At 38.3% G+C, this 17,433-nt stretch overlaps 1 protein-coding gene across 1 annotated transcript; it reads left to right on the top strand.

Annotated features, from left to right (window-relative positions):
- The first annotated feature begins 7,407 nt into the window (after window positions 1-7,407).
- tspan31 (tetraspanin 31) lies at window positions 7,408-17,065 on the top strand. Its single transcript, XM_044352328.1, has 6 exons — window positions 7,408-7,610; window positions 11,548-11,715; window positions 11,858-11,938; window positions 12,044-12,184; window positions 12,725-12,835; window positions 15,074-17,065. The coding sequence occupies exons 1-6, from the start codon at window positions 7,548-7,550 to the stop codon at window positions 15,146-15,148; spliced, it is 639 nt and encodes a 212-aa protein (XP_044208263.1). The 5' UTR covers window positions 7,408-7,547; the 3' UTR covers window positions 15,149-17,065.
- Window positions 17,066-17,433: the final 368 nt, after the last annotated feature.

The raw sequence follows: 17,433 nt of genomic DNA, 5'->3' as shown, positions 1-17,433 counted from the left end.
GCAGTGGTCATGCTGGGTGATTTTTTCATTTCTCCTTCACTGTGAGCTCGTCCTCTCTCTCTCTCTCTCTCTCTCTCTCACATCTATTTTTCCACAACCTCAATCTCTCACTCTGCTTGCCGCGCTGCAGTGAACACACCAAACCAGTCAGATTCACATTTAAATGTCTTCATTCACCCTCGTCTCCCTCTCCATGTCTGTTTTTTTTTTTTTTTTTTGCCTTTCCTTGGCACACAGTCAGTCGAGCACATCCCACTCGCTTATTAAGTCCAAAAGGAGAGGTGAACTCTACACTAGCAGATAGAGGCCTCCACGGAGGATATACACAGCTTTGATCCTCACTACAGCGTCGACAACTCCAGTCTAATTACACACACAAATAAAAATTCAAATTTTTACATGTAGGGGATACTTCTCAGAGCGAGTCAAGATCTGCCAAGATCCCTAAAAAGACCTCAAAGCTCACCAGAATCCACCAGGGAGCCGACTGACCTTCAGTTCACAAACAGAGTGAGTAACAACAGATATATAATGAATAAACCCATGAAACCAGAGAATAAATCGGTTCTTTCTTTATGTTTCTGTTCTGTTTTGATGGATTTGATACTGTGAGAGCAGCAGCAGGTTATCAGAGGACACAGGCTGGAACATGTGGTTTTATTTAATTGCTATAGTTACTAATTATTTTTACATACAAAACATATGATCAACTTATTAAATGTAATGCTTATTATACTGCAGATTAAAGGCCCTGTTGGCTCAGATTAGAGCTGTGCAAAACTGTGCTGGGATTTACATGAAGTCATCATGTGCTAATGAGAATGAAAGTGTAAGAACAGAGACTCTGAAGTCTGTTTAAAGAGCTGTTTTGTTAATTGATTAATTGTTTAAGCCTTTTTTTTTTTTACTTTATTCATTTTTCATAGTACAGATACATGATGTTTTGAGCGATTCACAGAGTTGACTTTGTTCAGGGTTTCATAATGTAAGGTACAAAATCACAAGAGCTCATCTTCGTTAAAAGCCTCCACATTCATTTGCATTTTGGCTGTCATACATATATATACATTCATATATATACACATGTATATTCCACTGTGTAAACTGTTTCAGCCTTTGAGTCCATTGAGTTGTGTTTGGTGAGAGTACTTTCATCCAGTTTATCACTTTCCTAGCAACTATGAATAAGATATATCTTTGGCCTTCATTATTTACATCTTTTGACTTCCTCTTTTATGTTTTGCCAGTATCCCCGTAGTACCGGACGATACCAAAAAACATGAGAACGATCCTCTATCATTCTACACTTCCTCCAGCCTACAGCTATCGAGGAACCTTCATCAAATGTTGATACGATTGCCGAAACCATAAAAACCAAACGTTTGAAGGTTCCAGCTTCTCAATTTTTGCTGCTTTTCTTGGTTTTATATGATGGTAAAATGAGTATTTTCGGGCAGGAAGTCATGATGGGCATTTTCACTGTTTTCTGATGTTTTATAGATCAAGAAGATAATGATTAGTTGCTGCCAGTATGAACACTAACAGAGGTTTTCCTTGCTGTGATCATTCCTCCTGTTCATACTGGCTGTTGAAAGATCCCTTTTCAATGTAAGTGATGGAGGCCAAAATCCACAGTGTGTCCACACAGTCATTTAAAAGTTGATGTGAAGCTTATATGAGGCTTCAGCAGTCTGAGTTAGTGACGTCAAGTGGATATCTGACACATTTACAGTCTTTTTAGCATCAAATTACCTCTTTGTGTTTCCCTGTTGAGCTGCGGTGAAAGTATAATAACAAAAAGACGAACTTTGGCACTAAAAAGACTGTAACGTTGAAAGATATCTACTCGATATGACTCATTTGGATGACTCAAGCTTCAAATTAGCTTTCAGATAAACTTTTAAATACATGTTTGCACAGAAGGAGGACTGTGGATTTTGTCCCCCATCACTTATATTGTGTGTAAGTGCATTATGAAGGGATCTTCTAATGATCAGTATGAACAGGAGGGACGATTACAGCAAGAAAAACATGTTTCAATGTGAATCTGAGCTCCTGACTGTTGTTTTAAGACACACTTGAAAGATTGTGAACTCGTCCTTTAATTTAACACTTTAAAAGAGGCCATAGTACTTTAACGTTTGATACTTAAAGTACATTTTGCTGGTAATACATTTACACTTTTTTACTTAAGTAGAATTTAGAATAAAGGGCTTTTACTTTACTGTAACAGAGTATTCTTCGTACAATGTGGTATTGCTACTTTTACCTTAGTAAAGGATCTGAATACTGAGTACTTCCACCGAACATATGCTGCTTCTAGGTAAAAAAATTGTTGCAGATATGACAAAAACATACAGGGAGTGTCACAGTAACATATTGTGTCACATTAACAAGAAACGGTGGGAAGTAGCGATATGAGGAAATGATGTAAAACTGATCAACTTCACATGTAAAGGCCCTGTTTGTCTGAAAGGAAGTGGCTTTTGAGGGCAGTTGCAGATTGGCAGACAGGAAGTGGGCCACACAGCAGGTTTCATCCTGCTGCCATGGCGATGGCTGCTGAGGGATGTTGCCATTGGTTGTCTTGTCCAGAGGCTGACTGATAAATAAATACCACAACAAACTGGCCTCCGGGAGGTGAATTTTAACACTCAGAGTGAAATGAGAAGGAAAATGAACATTGACGGAGTAACACGTCCCCGAAAAAGACAGTAAGACTGACACAGGAAGCACAGAGGAAGACATCAGTCACCTATGTTACCATGTTCCCTTACACCCACTGATAAAAAGAATGACACTCAATCTGATACAAAATCAGCCTTGTCAGTTTCCTGTTTGTCATACCAAGAAACGTATTGTTACTTCAGGTGAGCACAATGAAAATCAAGACCACACATACCAAATTCAGAAAACATGTCTCACAAATTCAGGCAATATTGTGCGTCCTTCCCTAAACCCGACAACCAAAAGTCAATCACAAAGAGCGGCAGAGCTTATGAAAGAAGAGCTTACCTTGAATACTGTGGAGGTAAACTTTAAGGCCTGAACGCAGCTGTTGATCCTGGACCCTCTCAAACTGTTTGGAAAGGCGGTTGATTGCACTCTGGAGAGAATCATGCCTCTTTATCTCTGCTTTTATTGCAGTGGAGTTTACCGATTTATTTTGGCTGTTCATCCTGACACATGGATCTGTTGTAAACTGGAGCAAAACCGCTTGTTTCAGCCCATTTGAACTCCCCGGCTGTTTAATTCCACCAAATGATCACGAACTTCAACACACAGGAGCAGCGGAAAAGAAGCAACGGCGGCTCAGACCGGCTGTCTCTCTTTCTCTCTTTTTCTCTCTCTCTCTCGCTCTCTAAACCACAAAAGTCAGCTCACGACAATGTGTGTCTCAGTTTCCTCTGCAGGTTTGAAATGAACTGAATTCACTTCCGTATTTCAAACCGCGATCTTCACTATACAGCAGCTTTGACAGTTGTGGTGATCACAGCCTACAGAGGACATAAGACATGCTCTACTGCCATTATGAAGGAAATAATTATGTAAAATAACAATCTATGATGCTCACAGTTTGTGTTTAGGTCTCATGATGAATTAAGATTACAAGACACACTTTAATCCAGACATGAACTGCTGTCAACAGTAGTGGAAGAAGTGTTCAGATTCTTTATAAAAGTAAAAGTAGAAATACTGCAGTCTAAAAATATCAAAAGTAAAAGTAGTAAAAAGTTATATTATTATAGTATATTATACTGTTTGTTGTTGTCACCAACGTATACATGTGTGCAGCTGATTTTAGATACTTTGGGTAGATTAATAGTAATAGTACTGCATCATATTATATAAGTGTATCGTGTTTTTTTTTTTATTATAATAGTAATACACTTTATTATACAGTTCCTTTCACACACTAATGCAGCTCAAAGTGCTACAAATTTAAAAAGAAAACTAAAGAGCAGACAATTTAAACAACAGAATATTGAAATATATTATTTTATGTAAAATCTTTCATCTGAAAAGTAACTACAGTCGGGGAAGAAGTATTGAGATGTTTTACTTGAGTAAGAGTAGCTATATCACCATATAAAAATACTAATATCAAAGTAAAGTTAGTAAAGTAACTAAGTTCTCATTATGCAAAGCGGACCTACTCAGTGTTATATTTTAATATATATATATATTATTATTTATTGTTTTATAACATGGAATTAAAGGGGATTTATGAGGCTTTTTTTACACTAATAAACAGAAAAAGACGCTTTGATGTCAAGTTGAAAGCAGATCTCTACAAAAAGGATCTAAATTGTTAACGAATATAAATACATTTCAAGTTTTACACGTAAAATCTAGAACTGAAAAGTAACCAGTAACTTTAGCTGTGAAAATAAATGTACTATAGCGGAGTAGAAAGTACAATATTTCCCTGTAAAATATAGTGGAGTGGAAATAGTAAAGTACAAGTGCCTCAAATTTGTACTTAAGTACAGTACTTGAGTACTTAATTACTTTCCGTCACTTTTGTTTTTAAACAGCTGTTTGCACCATCACGGCTGCTATAATCAGCTGAATGCCGACATGATCCCCTGATCTGTATTTAACTCCGATTTATATTTATAAGTGACCCATATTTACAGTTATGAATACACACTGAGCTATTGATCTATCATTAGGCCCCGCAGTGGGTTTCAGGCTGTGATGTCATAAATCTACTGAGCACCTCTGACAGATGACATCATCCTGACCTCACGTACCTTTAAACTGCCTCTAGCGACGAGCAATCAGGCCTTATATCTTCATTATATCCGCTTAGGTTAAAGCAGTTATAATCAATATCAAGATAACAAGATCAAATGACAGTGTGTAATGTGAGAGTCGTGGCTCGTAGTGATTCTAAAGTATTTTTGTCAGACACATTTTTCATGATTTTTCGCAAATGTTTGCTTTTTTTTTTTACTTTTACCTCCACAGGCCTCTAAAAATCCTTAAAGTGGAACAGCCTGAGGAGGGAAACGTGTATTTTTGGTTGAACAGCCCCCTAACTCACATTTAGACATGGCTGTGATGTGAGGTCACAAGTTAAAAAAGGTGCCGCTCTAATCGTTTAAACCTCATGACTGTTGAGATTTCAGCTGAAACGGTGAAAAGTAGCTTTCAGAAAGTCATATTTTCTGATCACCAGTCAAATAGTCTTTAAATTCATTAGTAGTAGAGCAGCTTCATGCTCAACAGACACCGGACGTTACAGATTTAGACTTCCTGAACTTTAGAAGAGTGTTAAACAAATAAATGTTATTTAAACAGCGTGTTGTTGTAATTGAATTTATGAGTGAATAAATGACTGCTGATGTCAAACAGAGTTAAAGAGAATTCCTGTCCGTCTCCGTCACGTTGTATGACATACCGAGTCTATGGTGCAATCCTTGTGTAATAAGAGTCCTGTCGTCACTGTGCTTACGCTCACACTTACTGGGAATTCTGCTTTCTAGTTCTGTAATATCATGATCAATGTTTTAATCTTAGTCAGATATAAAGGGGGCGGCACAGTGGTGCCTCACAGCAAGAGGGTTGTGGGTTTGAACCCACTGGCCAGCTGGGTACTCCGGCTTCCTCCCACAGACCAGAAACATACAGGTTAGGTTAACTGGTGGCTATAAATCGCCCGTAGGTGTGAATGTGAATGTGTCTATACTACATGTTAGCCCTGTGATTGGCTGGTGAGCTGTCCAGGCCTCTTACCCAATGTCAGCTGAGATTGACTCAAGCTCCCCCGTCACCCTCTAGAGGATAAACAGCAAGGTGCAAAATTAACTTTTTTTATCCACCAGCTAGTGAATGTTCACATTTTACAGCCATTCAATAGATTACTGTTGTTTTTTTCTGGCTGGTGAGTGAAGCAAATCTACTGGCTGGTGCTAGTTTTGTGCCCTAATAAGCGGTAAAGAAAATAAAAGGAGGGATAGATTTATTCATTTATTTTAACATTTACAAAATGGAACTCACAGCATGTTTTGAAGGAGAGTAATTATACACACATCATGTAGGTGCCAGACTATTAGGAAGCAGCATCTATGAAAAAAGGTAATGTCTTCACACTTACTCCAAGTCATAAAAGTTTGTGAATGTGACAGTTTGACCTGATGAAGATCTGAAAACTTTGTCCAGATTAGACTTTAGTGGCTTGGGGTCAGTGTGCAGGTGTTACTTTTTTTCATTGTTACTCACGACATGTTTACCATCTCAAACATAGAGTAACAAGGGTTTGTATACTCACAAATAATAAGATTAATAAAACGGTAAAAGTATTCTAAATGTTAAATTAAATTTAAAGTCTCCCTCCACGCAAAAAAAAAATATGTTTTTTTCAGTTGGACGTTTGAGCTTCACTGTGCAGAGTTTAACACTAGAAGGCTGTTTTCACATTTACCTGCTGAAAGTTGAAAGTTTCTCTGAGCTCACTGAAAATCAGATTTTTAGAGATGGGGCTGTGAGCAGGATTTGTGACATCACAACTAGTTTGGAACTAACCCTGGTCCAATATTCAATTTACACTTAAATGGTCATATTTCAGATGTCTATGAGTTGTTAACAGCTCCACCAAATAGTGATTTTCCCTCTAAACTTCTCACATGGTTTAATTTCAACAAATGTTAAAATAAACCAATATTTCATCAAAAATCAAAGATTAGAGAAAAAGTCCAAAAACTTAAAACAGATTTGTGTATCAGAACTTTGTATTTTCTTCTTTCCTCTCCCATTAATCATCTCACAACCCCTCAGATTTATCTGGTGACCCTTTGGAGGGGCCCGACCCCTAGGTTGGGAACCACTGGACTAAACTAGCTAACTGTATATAAAGTAGTTGAAACTAGCTCCACCTCCAGCAGCTACAACAGTAACATGCTGCTCTAACACTGATGCTTCAGTATTAATAATCTAATGATGTCATATATAATAATATATCAGTCAGAGGGACGAAACCACTACTTTTACTGCAATACTTTAACTACATCTAGCTCATAATACTTGTGTACTTTTACTTTATCATATTCCATGCTGAACTTTTACTTGTAACATTGCTGTATTGGTACTTTTACTTAAGTAAAGTATCTGAGTACCTCTTCCACCACTGTATATCAGTCAGAGGGACAAAATGAGTACTCTTATTTAATACTTTAAGTACATTTTGCTGATAATACTGATGTACTTTTACTTAAGTAGGATTTTTCATGCAGAACTTTTACTTGTAATGGAGTATTTTTACACTGCTGTATTTGTACTTTTACTCAAGTAAAGTATCTGAGTACTTCCTCCACCACTGGTAAACAAATGATTTCACATACAGAAGCAGGATGAGTAAAAAAAAAATGTTTTTACCTCAGTATAATGACGTTGACGTAGACGTCACGCGTACCGCTGACGTCATCACATACGCCCTCTCCGCTGAGCGAAAACATTTGTGTCTGGAGACGTTAGAGAGACGTTTAGAGACTCATTTGGTACCTTTTCATCAGGCTGAATCCGGCTGACGGGAGGTTTAGAATATGGTCTGCGGAGGTTTCACCTGTTCCAAAAATGCGCTTTGTTCCCTGAATGTGGTTTATATGGTGAGTGCACAAAATGGATCATCATGCTAAGTTTCAGCTAGCCACGTTAGCTCAGGCTGACAGACAATATTACTGATCATCTCGCCCTTTTTGTCTCTCGTGTCTCTAGAGTCTCTTTACAGGTGATTACTGGTATGTACGTGGTTATGATAATTACATGTTTAAAACGCTGACTTTAGCCAACTAGACAGAAATGTAGAAGTAGAGTGTGTTAGCCTGTTAGCTATCGCCATTATGTGTATAGAAGCTGCTGTTAGCATGGAGGCCACCTGACCTAAAAATGTGAAACTGACCAGAGGTGGAGGAAGTATTCAGATACTTTACTGAAGTAAAAGTACCAATACAGCAATGTAAACATACTTAGCACTGTACTTGCATCAAGTAAGTGCAATACTAAGTATTATCAGCTAGATGTAGTTAAAGTATTGCAGTAAAAGTAGTGGTTTGGTCCCTCTGATTGATTTATTATTATATATGACATCATTAGATTATTAATACTGATTCAGCATTATTGTGTTAGAGCAGCATGTTACTGTTGTAGCTGCTGGACGTGGAACTAGTTTCAACTACTTTATATACAGTTAGCTAGTTTAGTCCAGTGGTTCCCAACCTAGGGGTCAGGCCCCTCCAAAGGGTCAGCAGATAAATCTGAGGGGTTGTGAGATGATTAATGGGAGAGGAAAGAAGACATCTGAAATGTGACCCTGATTACACACTGCTTTTTGTAAGACGTCAAAAGCCAAAAAGGTTGGAAACCACTGGTTTCATCTTTAACAATGTGTTGTATTTTAAAAGCTTGTTATATCATCCAATGTGTCAAATCTTCATCTGAAAAGTAACTAAAGCTGTTAAATGAATGTAATGGAGCAGAAAGTACAATATTTCCCTCTGAGATGTGGTGGAGATTGTACTTAAATACAGTACTGCAGTAAATGTACTTCCACCACTGGAATTGACAAGCTTGACCCGGCTGTTGTCTCTATTCTTTGTCTGTTATCAGCTCGATTTGTCACCGGGTTTGTCACAACAAAGATTGAATCAGCTCATTTCTTCAGATAGTTGTGTGTTGAGACAGTCAACATGTTGGCTTTAACTCGACCAACATAAACTCACTGTGATTTGTTGATTACACTGAGATACCAAAAAAGGAAGAAACCTCTGTGTTTCCTGCACTAATGACATCCAGTAAAATAATACCTTTATAAAACTAAATACTGCGACAGACTGAGAGCAAACTTCATGGTAAGTTTTAAAGCTGTAGTGTGTGTGTGTGTGGTTTTGTAAGTACAGTACTTGAGTAAATATACTTAGTTACATTCCACCACTGTCCAGTACATCAACACCACTAAATACAACCTTGAAAAGAATCACAGACAACACTAAAACAACTAAAGTTTCCATAAACCACTTTTAAGTGAGGTCGTATTTATTGCAGAGCTGTTGTGTGGCGTCATGTCGTTTCAGGTGTTTCTATTGTTCTTGTTCCAGCTGTTATTATGCCAAGTTATTACAGATGTGTCGTTAACAGTTAGTGGAGCCTCCCTTCATTTAGTTCAGTATAGTTAATGTTTGCCAGCGAACAACAGCACATTAATGCTTTGCTGATCCGTCGTGTCTTCGTTAAAGCGACATTAACGTTTTGGTTTATATTTATATATTAGTGGATTGATAGTACCGCTGCAACGTCTGTAAATTAAATCTGCAACTATTTTGATGATCATTTCAGTCCTTTTATAAGCAGAAATGCTAAATATTTCCTGGTTGCAGCTTCTCATATTTGAGGATTTGAAGCTTTTCTATGTCGTACACGACAGATTTCGGACCGTTGATCAGAAGAAATAAGACGTTTGGTGACGTCACAATGGGGGCTAAGATATCGTGACAGGCATTTTTCACCATTTTTCTGACACTTAACAACCAAAATGATAAATTTAGAAAATAATGTCAGTTGATAGAAAGCTAATTTATTACTATTTTGATAATAAATGAATTGTTTATGTTGTATTTCGAGCCAAAAATGCCAAATATTTGCTGCTTTTTCTCGTCTTCTGTTAGCGTAAAGTGAATTTGAAGGCTGTGGGGAAACTGTGACGAGCATTCTCCATTATTTTCTGACTACTTATAGACCAAATTATTCATTAATTAACGAATAAAATAACTGGCAGATCAGTCAGTAATGGAAATAATTGCTAGATGCAGCTCTGTTGTTGTGTTGTGATACTATCACGCAGGGTTTTGATTATTGTCTTGATAAACGGAGTTCTCGTCATACGGGTTGCATTGCAGTTAAGCTTACTAATGACTGTGGAGTTAAATGAAACGTATAGTGAATGCCTCTGATTGTGTGTCTGCGTGTCTAATAATTCAGTCAGAGGCCATAATGTACTTAGAGTTCAGTTACATAACTGAAACTATCAAGTCATTAGAGTCAGAGGTGATAACGTCTGTCTCTTACCCGCCGTGTTAATTGTATTTTAAAGTCTCTCCTGCATGAACTTTGGATCAGACTCAGTAGTAAAACTGGCTCTGCGTAGATTTCCTGCCGTTGTGACACACTGGTGAGAAGAGTAAAAACCCCGGGAGAGCTCGTACAGAGTGTGCTGAAAGAAGCGCTCGAGACACGACCCACCCGGTCAGAAAACATTGGAACGCGCGCACACATGTCACCGATCATGTTGTCGACGGCTGAGTCACCGCCGCTGTCACGAGGGCGATGTCGACGCTGAGGCGTAAAATCAGGACAAACAGCAGTGACAGAAAAACACACAGACAAATAATTCCTCCTCCCTTCTGCTGATTAAACAGTATTATATAAATGCAGCCATTTTTATCCATTTAAGGCTGCGACTAACGGCTGTTTTCATTATCGATTAATCTACTGAGTCATTTCTCAATTAATCAATCAATTATTCTTTCTGTAAAACGTCAAAAATTGTAAAATGGGGTTCAAAACCCCAAAATAATCTGTTTACTTTCAAATAAGACAAATAAAAACAGCTGGATTTTAGTTCATGTTTGGCATTTTTGCTTGAAATGTAACTTAAACGATTAATCAGTCATCAGAATCGTTGCTGATTGATTAATCAACTAATACTTTGAGCTCTGGATTAATTTGTCAGCATAGATGCCCAAAAATTTTCGTCTCAAATGTGATTTTTTTATATAATATTATGACAGATGATAGTAAACTGAATATCTTTGACAAAATAAGTTGTAAAGGTGTCGATCAATCTGAGGATTATTTACTTGATTAATCGATTAGTTGTTTGTTGTATTAAATGTCCATCGTTGTTTCTAAAAGCCTGAGGAGCAACTTGAACTGTCTTGTTGTGTCCTGATCAACAGTTATTATCATAGAAGACTAAAGAAACCAGAACATTTTCATATCTAAGAAGCTGAGAAACAGAGAATTTGGACGTTTTTGCTTCATAAATGACGTCATTATTATATCACAGAACACCGATAAAACACACAACCAGCTCAGACCTTCTTCATCAGTTTATAACAGATAAATGTGTAATTCATCTTTGTTAAAAAGTGTAATTTATACTGTTAAAAGTAATCGACCAAAGAAAGAAGAAAAAAAAAGGGGAGGCAAAACATGACAGTGAGCTCATTGTTTTTAATTAGTCACAGACGGTGAAAGAAAGTAGAAACCGTCCAGGATCCGGTCGTCTTATGACACAAAACCACGTGAAAAATCATAAATGTTGAACTTTAAATCCTCCTGTTTCTTTCTCCGACTGCTGCTTCACCTGCGTTATTTACTTTGCCGATAATCACAGAGCTGCACACTGAGTGTCGACGGTGTTATGTGGTGTCTGCGGTGATCAAAAAACTCCGTGACCATGTGATCTCGCTCTGCCTCAGCTGACTCTGGTTTTTAACTTCTCCTTTCCCTCTCCGCTCTCTCTCTCCCCCTTCTACTCCCTCTCAGCTGGTGGGGCTGCTGCTGATCGGCGTAGCGGCATGGGGGAAGGGGTTCGGCTTGGTGTCGAGCATCCACATCATCGGAGGGGTCATCGCGGTGGGCGTCTTCCTGCTGCTCATCGCCATCGTCGGGCTCATCGGAGCGATACACCACCACCAAGTCATGCTGTTCTTTGTATCCTTTCTCTTCGTCTAGTAAATCCCCCACCCCCCTCTCCCCTCCTCTTGCATTAAAGCGCCAGTGAAGTTTGATACAATAGCTGCAGATGTTGTTCTCTAAATGTTAATTTATTACTTCCTTGACACGTCGCTCCCAGTACATGGTCATTCTTTTTATCGTTTTCCTGTTCCAATTCGGAGTTTCCTGTTCCTGCTTGGCGATGAACCGCGGGCAGCAGGTGAGTGAGGGAACAGCCTTTTTTAACTGCTGCATCCACATGATATTTATGATTTTTATTATAGTTAATCTGTTGTCCTGTTTCTCCCCCCCCCCCCCCTCCCAGGTGACACTTCTGAACTCTGCATGGGGAATGTTGGAAAATAAAACCAAGACAGACCTGGAGAGCCAGCTGAACTGCTGCGGGCTGCTCAACGTCACCGACAGCCAGAAACAGTTTGATATGGATTTGCAAGACTGCCCTGCTGTAAGTCTTAAAGATCCGGTTTTCATTGTTCACGCTGTATTCCTTTACTCTTAATTCACATCCTTACATTACTTTGTCAAACCAGAACACACAGACATCCTTAACACACAGTGTAAAAGTCAACATCTGCCCTCAACAAAGATGTCTGCAGTCTGTTAAGGATAAGACGCTCCTCATAACTTGAGATCTTGGTCTTTTTCTCCAGTAAAACCTATTTTTTCGGAACCCTGATGAATATTTGTGCCGTATTGAAAACTTCTGGACAGAAAGACCCCAAAAAAATACATTTCTAACTTGTCCTTAGAAGAAAAAAAACAACATGAAATGCCTGTTTGACACATATTTACACGATATATCCTATTAAATCACCTAAGCTTAACCGGAATCGGTTAAAAGTAGGCCACTTTCTGTCGTTCTCAGAATAGATTTCGGGTAGCTAATACTGGCTCAGCTGACAGACCGTTGACTCACGCTGCTGAAGACTAAAGGCCTTGTCTTCTTCTTCTTCTTCTTCTTCTTCTTTTTTTTCCCCCCCTCCAGTTATGCAAAAAGCAGAGTTCCTGTTACACCTGCGGGGATATGATGCTGCATCATGCAACGGAGGCGCTGAAGATCCTCGGGGGCGTCGGACTCTTCTTCAGCTTCACAGAGGTCGGTGTCGGGTCTGCACACCTACATCTGATGTTTCGTTCACTAGTTTTAATCCGCTCTTATCAGTCTCATAAAGGAGAAGAGAGTTTATTGATCCGCACTAACTTGACTGATGATTGTAGGCGGTCAGAAAAACTGTTCAAAGTTCAGTTTTCGTCAATCAAATCATCCGGTAATCACATGGTCGACGGTTTGATTCTCTCCTCCTGCTCAAATACCCTTTATCATCAACTAAAGCTCAACAATTTAGGTAAAAGTTTTTGTTAATCGCCACACGTTCCGGTGCAGTGTACATAAACCAGACATTTTTAGGCTTCAAGCAGACAACAAAGAGATTAGAAGATAAGAATTAATTATGCAACATAAACTGACAAATATACTTTTTTTATAATAGAAATATTTCTGTCCAATATCCCTATAATTGAATCTCCAGGCCCGTATATGTCGTCTCCATAGATTTAAACAAGATGTGTTTGTACAAAGCCTAATTGATCTTGTTTGTACATTAATAGAATCAGATAAAAACGATGCAGCTTGTTGACTTCCTCCCCGGGGTTCACTCAGTCGGAGGGAAAGTCAACATATAATTAAACTTAAAATGGATCCATTTAGCCCACATTAATTATATTATTACATTAGTTATATACTGATATTACTCAGTAATATTCTAGTTTAATTAAGACTTTCAAAGGTGGCGTTTCGTTTAGTGATAACAGCTGCATTGGTATGTTTCGTGACAGTAACTGTATCTCAAATACAAACTACAGATTAATTATAAGCAGAACTGAACAGGTAGTTTGTTCAATCTTGAAAACTGATGAAATTAAACATCCTCAAAGCAGTTCAAAGCAAAATAAAAAGCCCCTGATTTTTCAAAAAAACAGCTGCAGGAAAACCACAGAATACAAAAAATAACAACTGAGTCTTTGATAAAAACTATTTCTGTGTAACTGCTGCTATTATATATATACTGTATATAATTAGTTTGTATTATGGAATTGGGACACAGCAAATGTTTGATGTCGGACTGACAGAAAGTGAGTTTAAAGCGAGTCTGACTGGCAGATACTGACAGCTCTGTAGCAGCTCTGTAGCCGTCTGTTGTTTACACGCTAACACTGCACAGCTTCCTGTCAGGAATCGACTTGAGAGATCACCTAGATTGTTTATGTCAGTCTGTAATCAACAAAAAAGACTCAGCCCACATAAAACTGAACGGTGTTTCCTCTTCCCCGCAAAACCGTCTTTGTGAACGTAAATTGCACGGAGAGAAAGACCTCATTATCAGACAACATTAGAGATTTATTTTTTCTGTGGTTTCGACAACTCGAGCAGAATTTACATTTATGAGCTACGGCTGAGTAAATCTGTCATTATAGCTGCTGAAATCAACAGTCACCAGCGTTACTTCCTACTGTTTGTTAAATGGGACACATTTCTACATTTATATTTATATTCTTGGGGCTCTACTGGAATGTCTTTACATTATTTACAGTAAAAAATCTCCTTATTTATCTTCTACTGGCTCTTTATGCAGCCCTTCAGTTCAGCCTCTGTCTGAAACAGGCTGTTTTACTTCCTGTCTCTTTTAAAGCTGCGTCGACAAACAGCAGTAGTCGAATTTCACTTCTTTTTCTCGTTCTTTACTTTAGATATAAACTTTTCAAATACATCTATACATGTTTGAGCCCGGATCAGAACAAACTTAAGACAGCTTTTTGTGGGCATGCACGAAAGATCTGACGTCAGTTCGATGTGGCTGTGAAATGTTGGATAAATTGTTTCAGATTTTGATCCTTTTGGTCCTCTAACATTTGGAAAGTCTAGAAGAGCTGCACGATTAACGCCCAGCGCGGGAATCTCTTACCCAACATGAGATTTGAAAACTCTGTATACAGTGAAAATACAGAGAGATTAACCTGGCTGTGATAGGCTTAATCAGCATAGTGTGAACTCGTTTGGCAAGGGCTTGAATGTAATGGACATTAATTTATATGTAAAAGTTCTGAACTGCAGGTTTAACATAGACATCTGACATTATAACAGTGTATCAATGACAGAAAATCACAAAAAGCAGATTTGTCCCCTTCAAGACATAATTAAAACTACGTTCAAACTCGTTCAAGTTGCGATTTTGATATAAAAACAGTCCTATCTGAACCCAAACTGCTGCATTTATCTTTTTTTTTTTTCTTTTTTTAATGTCCTTGTCTGATGTTTGCAATCCTTCGCTCACAGATCCTGGGAGTTTGGCTCGCCGTGCGCTACAGGAACCAGAAGGATCCACGAGCAAACCCGAGCGCTTTCCTATAGTCTGGCCCCCCCCAGACGTAGGCGCAGCGCGGCAGAAGCGGTTTTAGACACACACTGGTACACATAGAATCATGCACATCTAGAGGTGCATCAGGATTATATGCCTGATGTACCTCACCAACAATCACAACAACAACAACAACAACAACAACAACACAGAATGGACAAGCGCACGCAGCACCTGACAAACACTGAAAAACACACAACACACACCTTCACCTGAGACTGAGAAGCTACAGCAACACCTGTCACCTGTCCGGAAATCCCTCTCCCTCCTCCTCCTCCTCCTCCTCCTCCTCCTCTTCCACTCCAGACCTCAACCTGGAAGAACTGGATACTCGTGTATGAAAGGATGACTTGTAATACCGAGAAGCTTATCGGTATCACGACCCAGCCTTGATTCGAGCGCCAGATCTCTCCGGATTGCGGCTTGCTAGTTTGCGACGAGACATCTCTCTGCATGCGTCCCACGCCTGCGCAGACAAACGGCCTCTTTGCTGATTTCATTCCACAACCAAATGACTGTGCGGTGTCCAAAAATTAACTTGTATGCACCTTGAATATCTCTCTCTCTCTCTCTAATGTAGTGCCACAACAGATATATTCCTCTGGTCAGTGCTATCAGTGATGTGTAGAGCTGTGTACCCAAACATGTCCAGTGTGAGGAGGCTACTTTTTTTCAGCTGAGTGAGGAGGAGGAGGGGGGGAAGAAAGATACACACTGGACATGTGGTGTAAAGTAGTTTTTTTGAAATGTCTGTAAATGTGGGTTTGTTTGTTTTTTTTTCCAGATGCCACAAATGCCGGGATTTAACAGTCTTAGGAAGCAAGATTAGATTTTTATGGTGACGTAGTTGCTAGTCAATCAGGTTCAAATATTTATGAACTGTAACTGAGCCAACTAACTTTTAACAGTCAGAGATATAAAGAATGCCAACGGACTGCAGACTCGATGTTGTACATAATCTTTAAATACTGTAGTTCACAAAAAAAAATAAATAAATAAAAAAAATCATTCTCGATGCATTTTGCCATGTAGTTGCCCCTCTAGCTGGGAGGTTTGCCTGCATAGATGAGGTCTTCGAAGACCACGACAATAATCCACCCCCCCCCCCCCCTCCTCTCCTGTATTTAATATGTTCCTTTGTGTCGCACAGTGATGTCGCTTAGTATAGTTTCTGGTAGTAGAAAAGTGGAATCAGGTACGTATCATTACCTCCTGTGTAACTGGAAGAAATTACAAAAAATGTTAAAAAAAAAAAAAAAAAAAAATTAACATGAAATAATTTTGGCCAAAACTGCTTATCGCAAACCCAGTTTTGTTTTTATAGTGTTAATTGTGAAATTGTGCTCTTTTGCAATTCTTTTTTTTTTTGTATTTTTGGAAAACAATAATTCTTTTGTGTAATTATTTTGTTTTCTTAATCGTATTCTCCGTTGCCATGGGCTCTTCTTTTTTTTTTTTTTTTTCATTCATCAGTGTTAAATGCTTTGTAAAAAAAGAACTTGTTAAATATTTAAGTTAAGTTGGATGATGCACATTAGGCTTAAGTTAAGTTGTAGTTTTGATGATATAACTTTGCTGCCTAACTCGATGTTTGACATTTCCTGTAGAGAAATCACTGCTCATTAGTTCTCTCTTTTTAAGATGTGCTTCTCTTTTTGGATCTTTTAACTTAAGGACTAACACGAACTGTAATTGTCTTACTTGAACCTGTCAACTACGCCGATTATGGATTTCCTTGCTGCTGGTTTGGAGTTACCGCTGGTGTAAACAAGCATTTTGACAGATCTTAAGCATTATTATGCCATATATATTACACCTCACTTTGAATTTGTGTGCACTTGTTATTCAAATGTATCTTGAATTTTTGAGACTTAATTTTACAAATAATAAAACCTCAAATTGGAAACTTTTTTACCTTGAGTCATTGTTTAAAGATCCAGACATGTTTTAAAAATACTCTGCTTTGAATAAGAATTTGTCTTTGTTTGTTTTTTAAATTACTTAAACTCCTTCTCCCTCTTTGAAAGATCCACAAATATGCAAATATTTTTAATTTCAATAGTTTAACTGCGGGACACAAGAAGTCTCCAACTTCACCGTAAAGTAAGTTTCATACTGGATCATGATTGGCTCCAAACTAGTTGTGATGTCACGTTTTAAACTCATTTAAGGTGAGAAACTTTCCCGCTTCAACCGATGTGAAAACTTGTCTTCTAGTATTAAACTCTGCACAAACATCAATCTGCACAGTGAAGCTCAAACATTGACAGAAAATTAA

Source organism: Thunnus albacares, chromosome 5 (assembly GCF_914725855.1).
Source record: "Thunnus albacares chromosome 5, fThuAlb1.1, whole genome shotgun sequence".
Taxonomy (NCBI): domain Eukaryota; kingdom Metazoa; phylum Chordata; class Actinopteri; order Scombriformes; family Scombridae; genus Thunnus; species Thunnus albacares.
This window is presented reverse-complemented; position numbering and strand designations above follow the sequence as displayed.

Coding starts and splice junctions, on each gene's coding strand:
- tspan31 (XM_044352328.1), top strand. CDS start 7,548: ATGGTCTGCGGAGGTTTCACCTGTTCCAAAAATGCGCTTTGTTCCCTG. Junction 11,939..12,043: donor CGATGAACCGCGGGCAGCAG/GTGAGTGAGGGA, acceptor CCCCCCTCCCAG/GTGACACTTCTGAACTCTGC. Junction 12,836..15,073: donor TCTTCTTCAGCTTCACAGAG/GTCGGTGTCGGG, acceptor CTTCGCTCACAG/ATCCTGGGAGTTTGGCTCGC.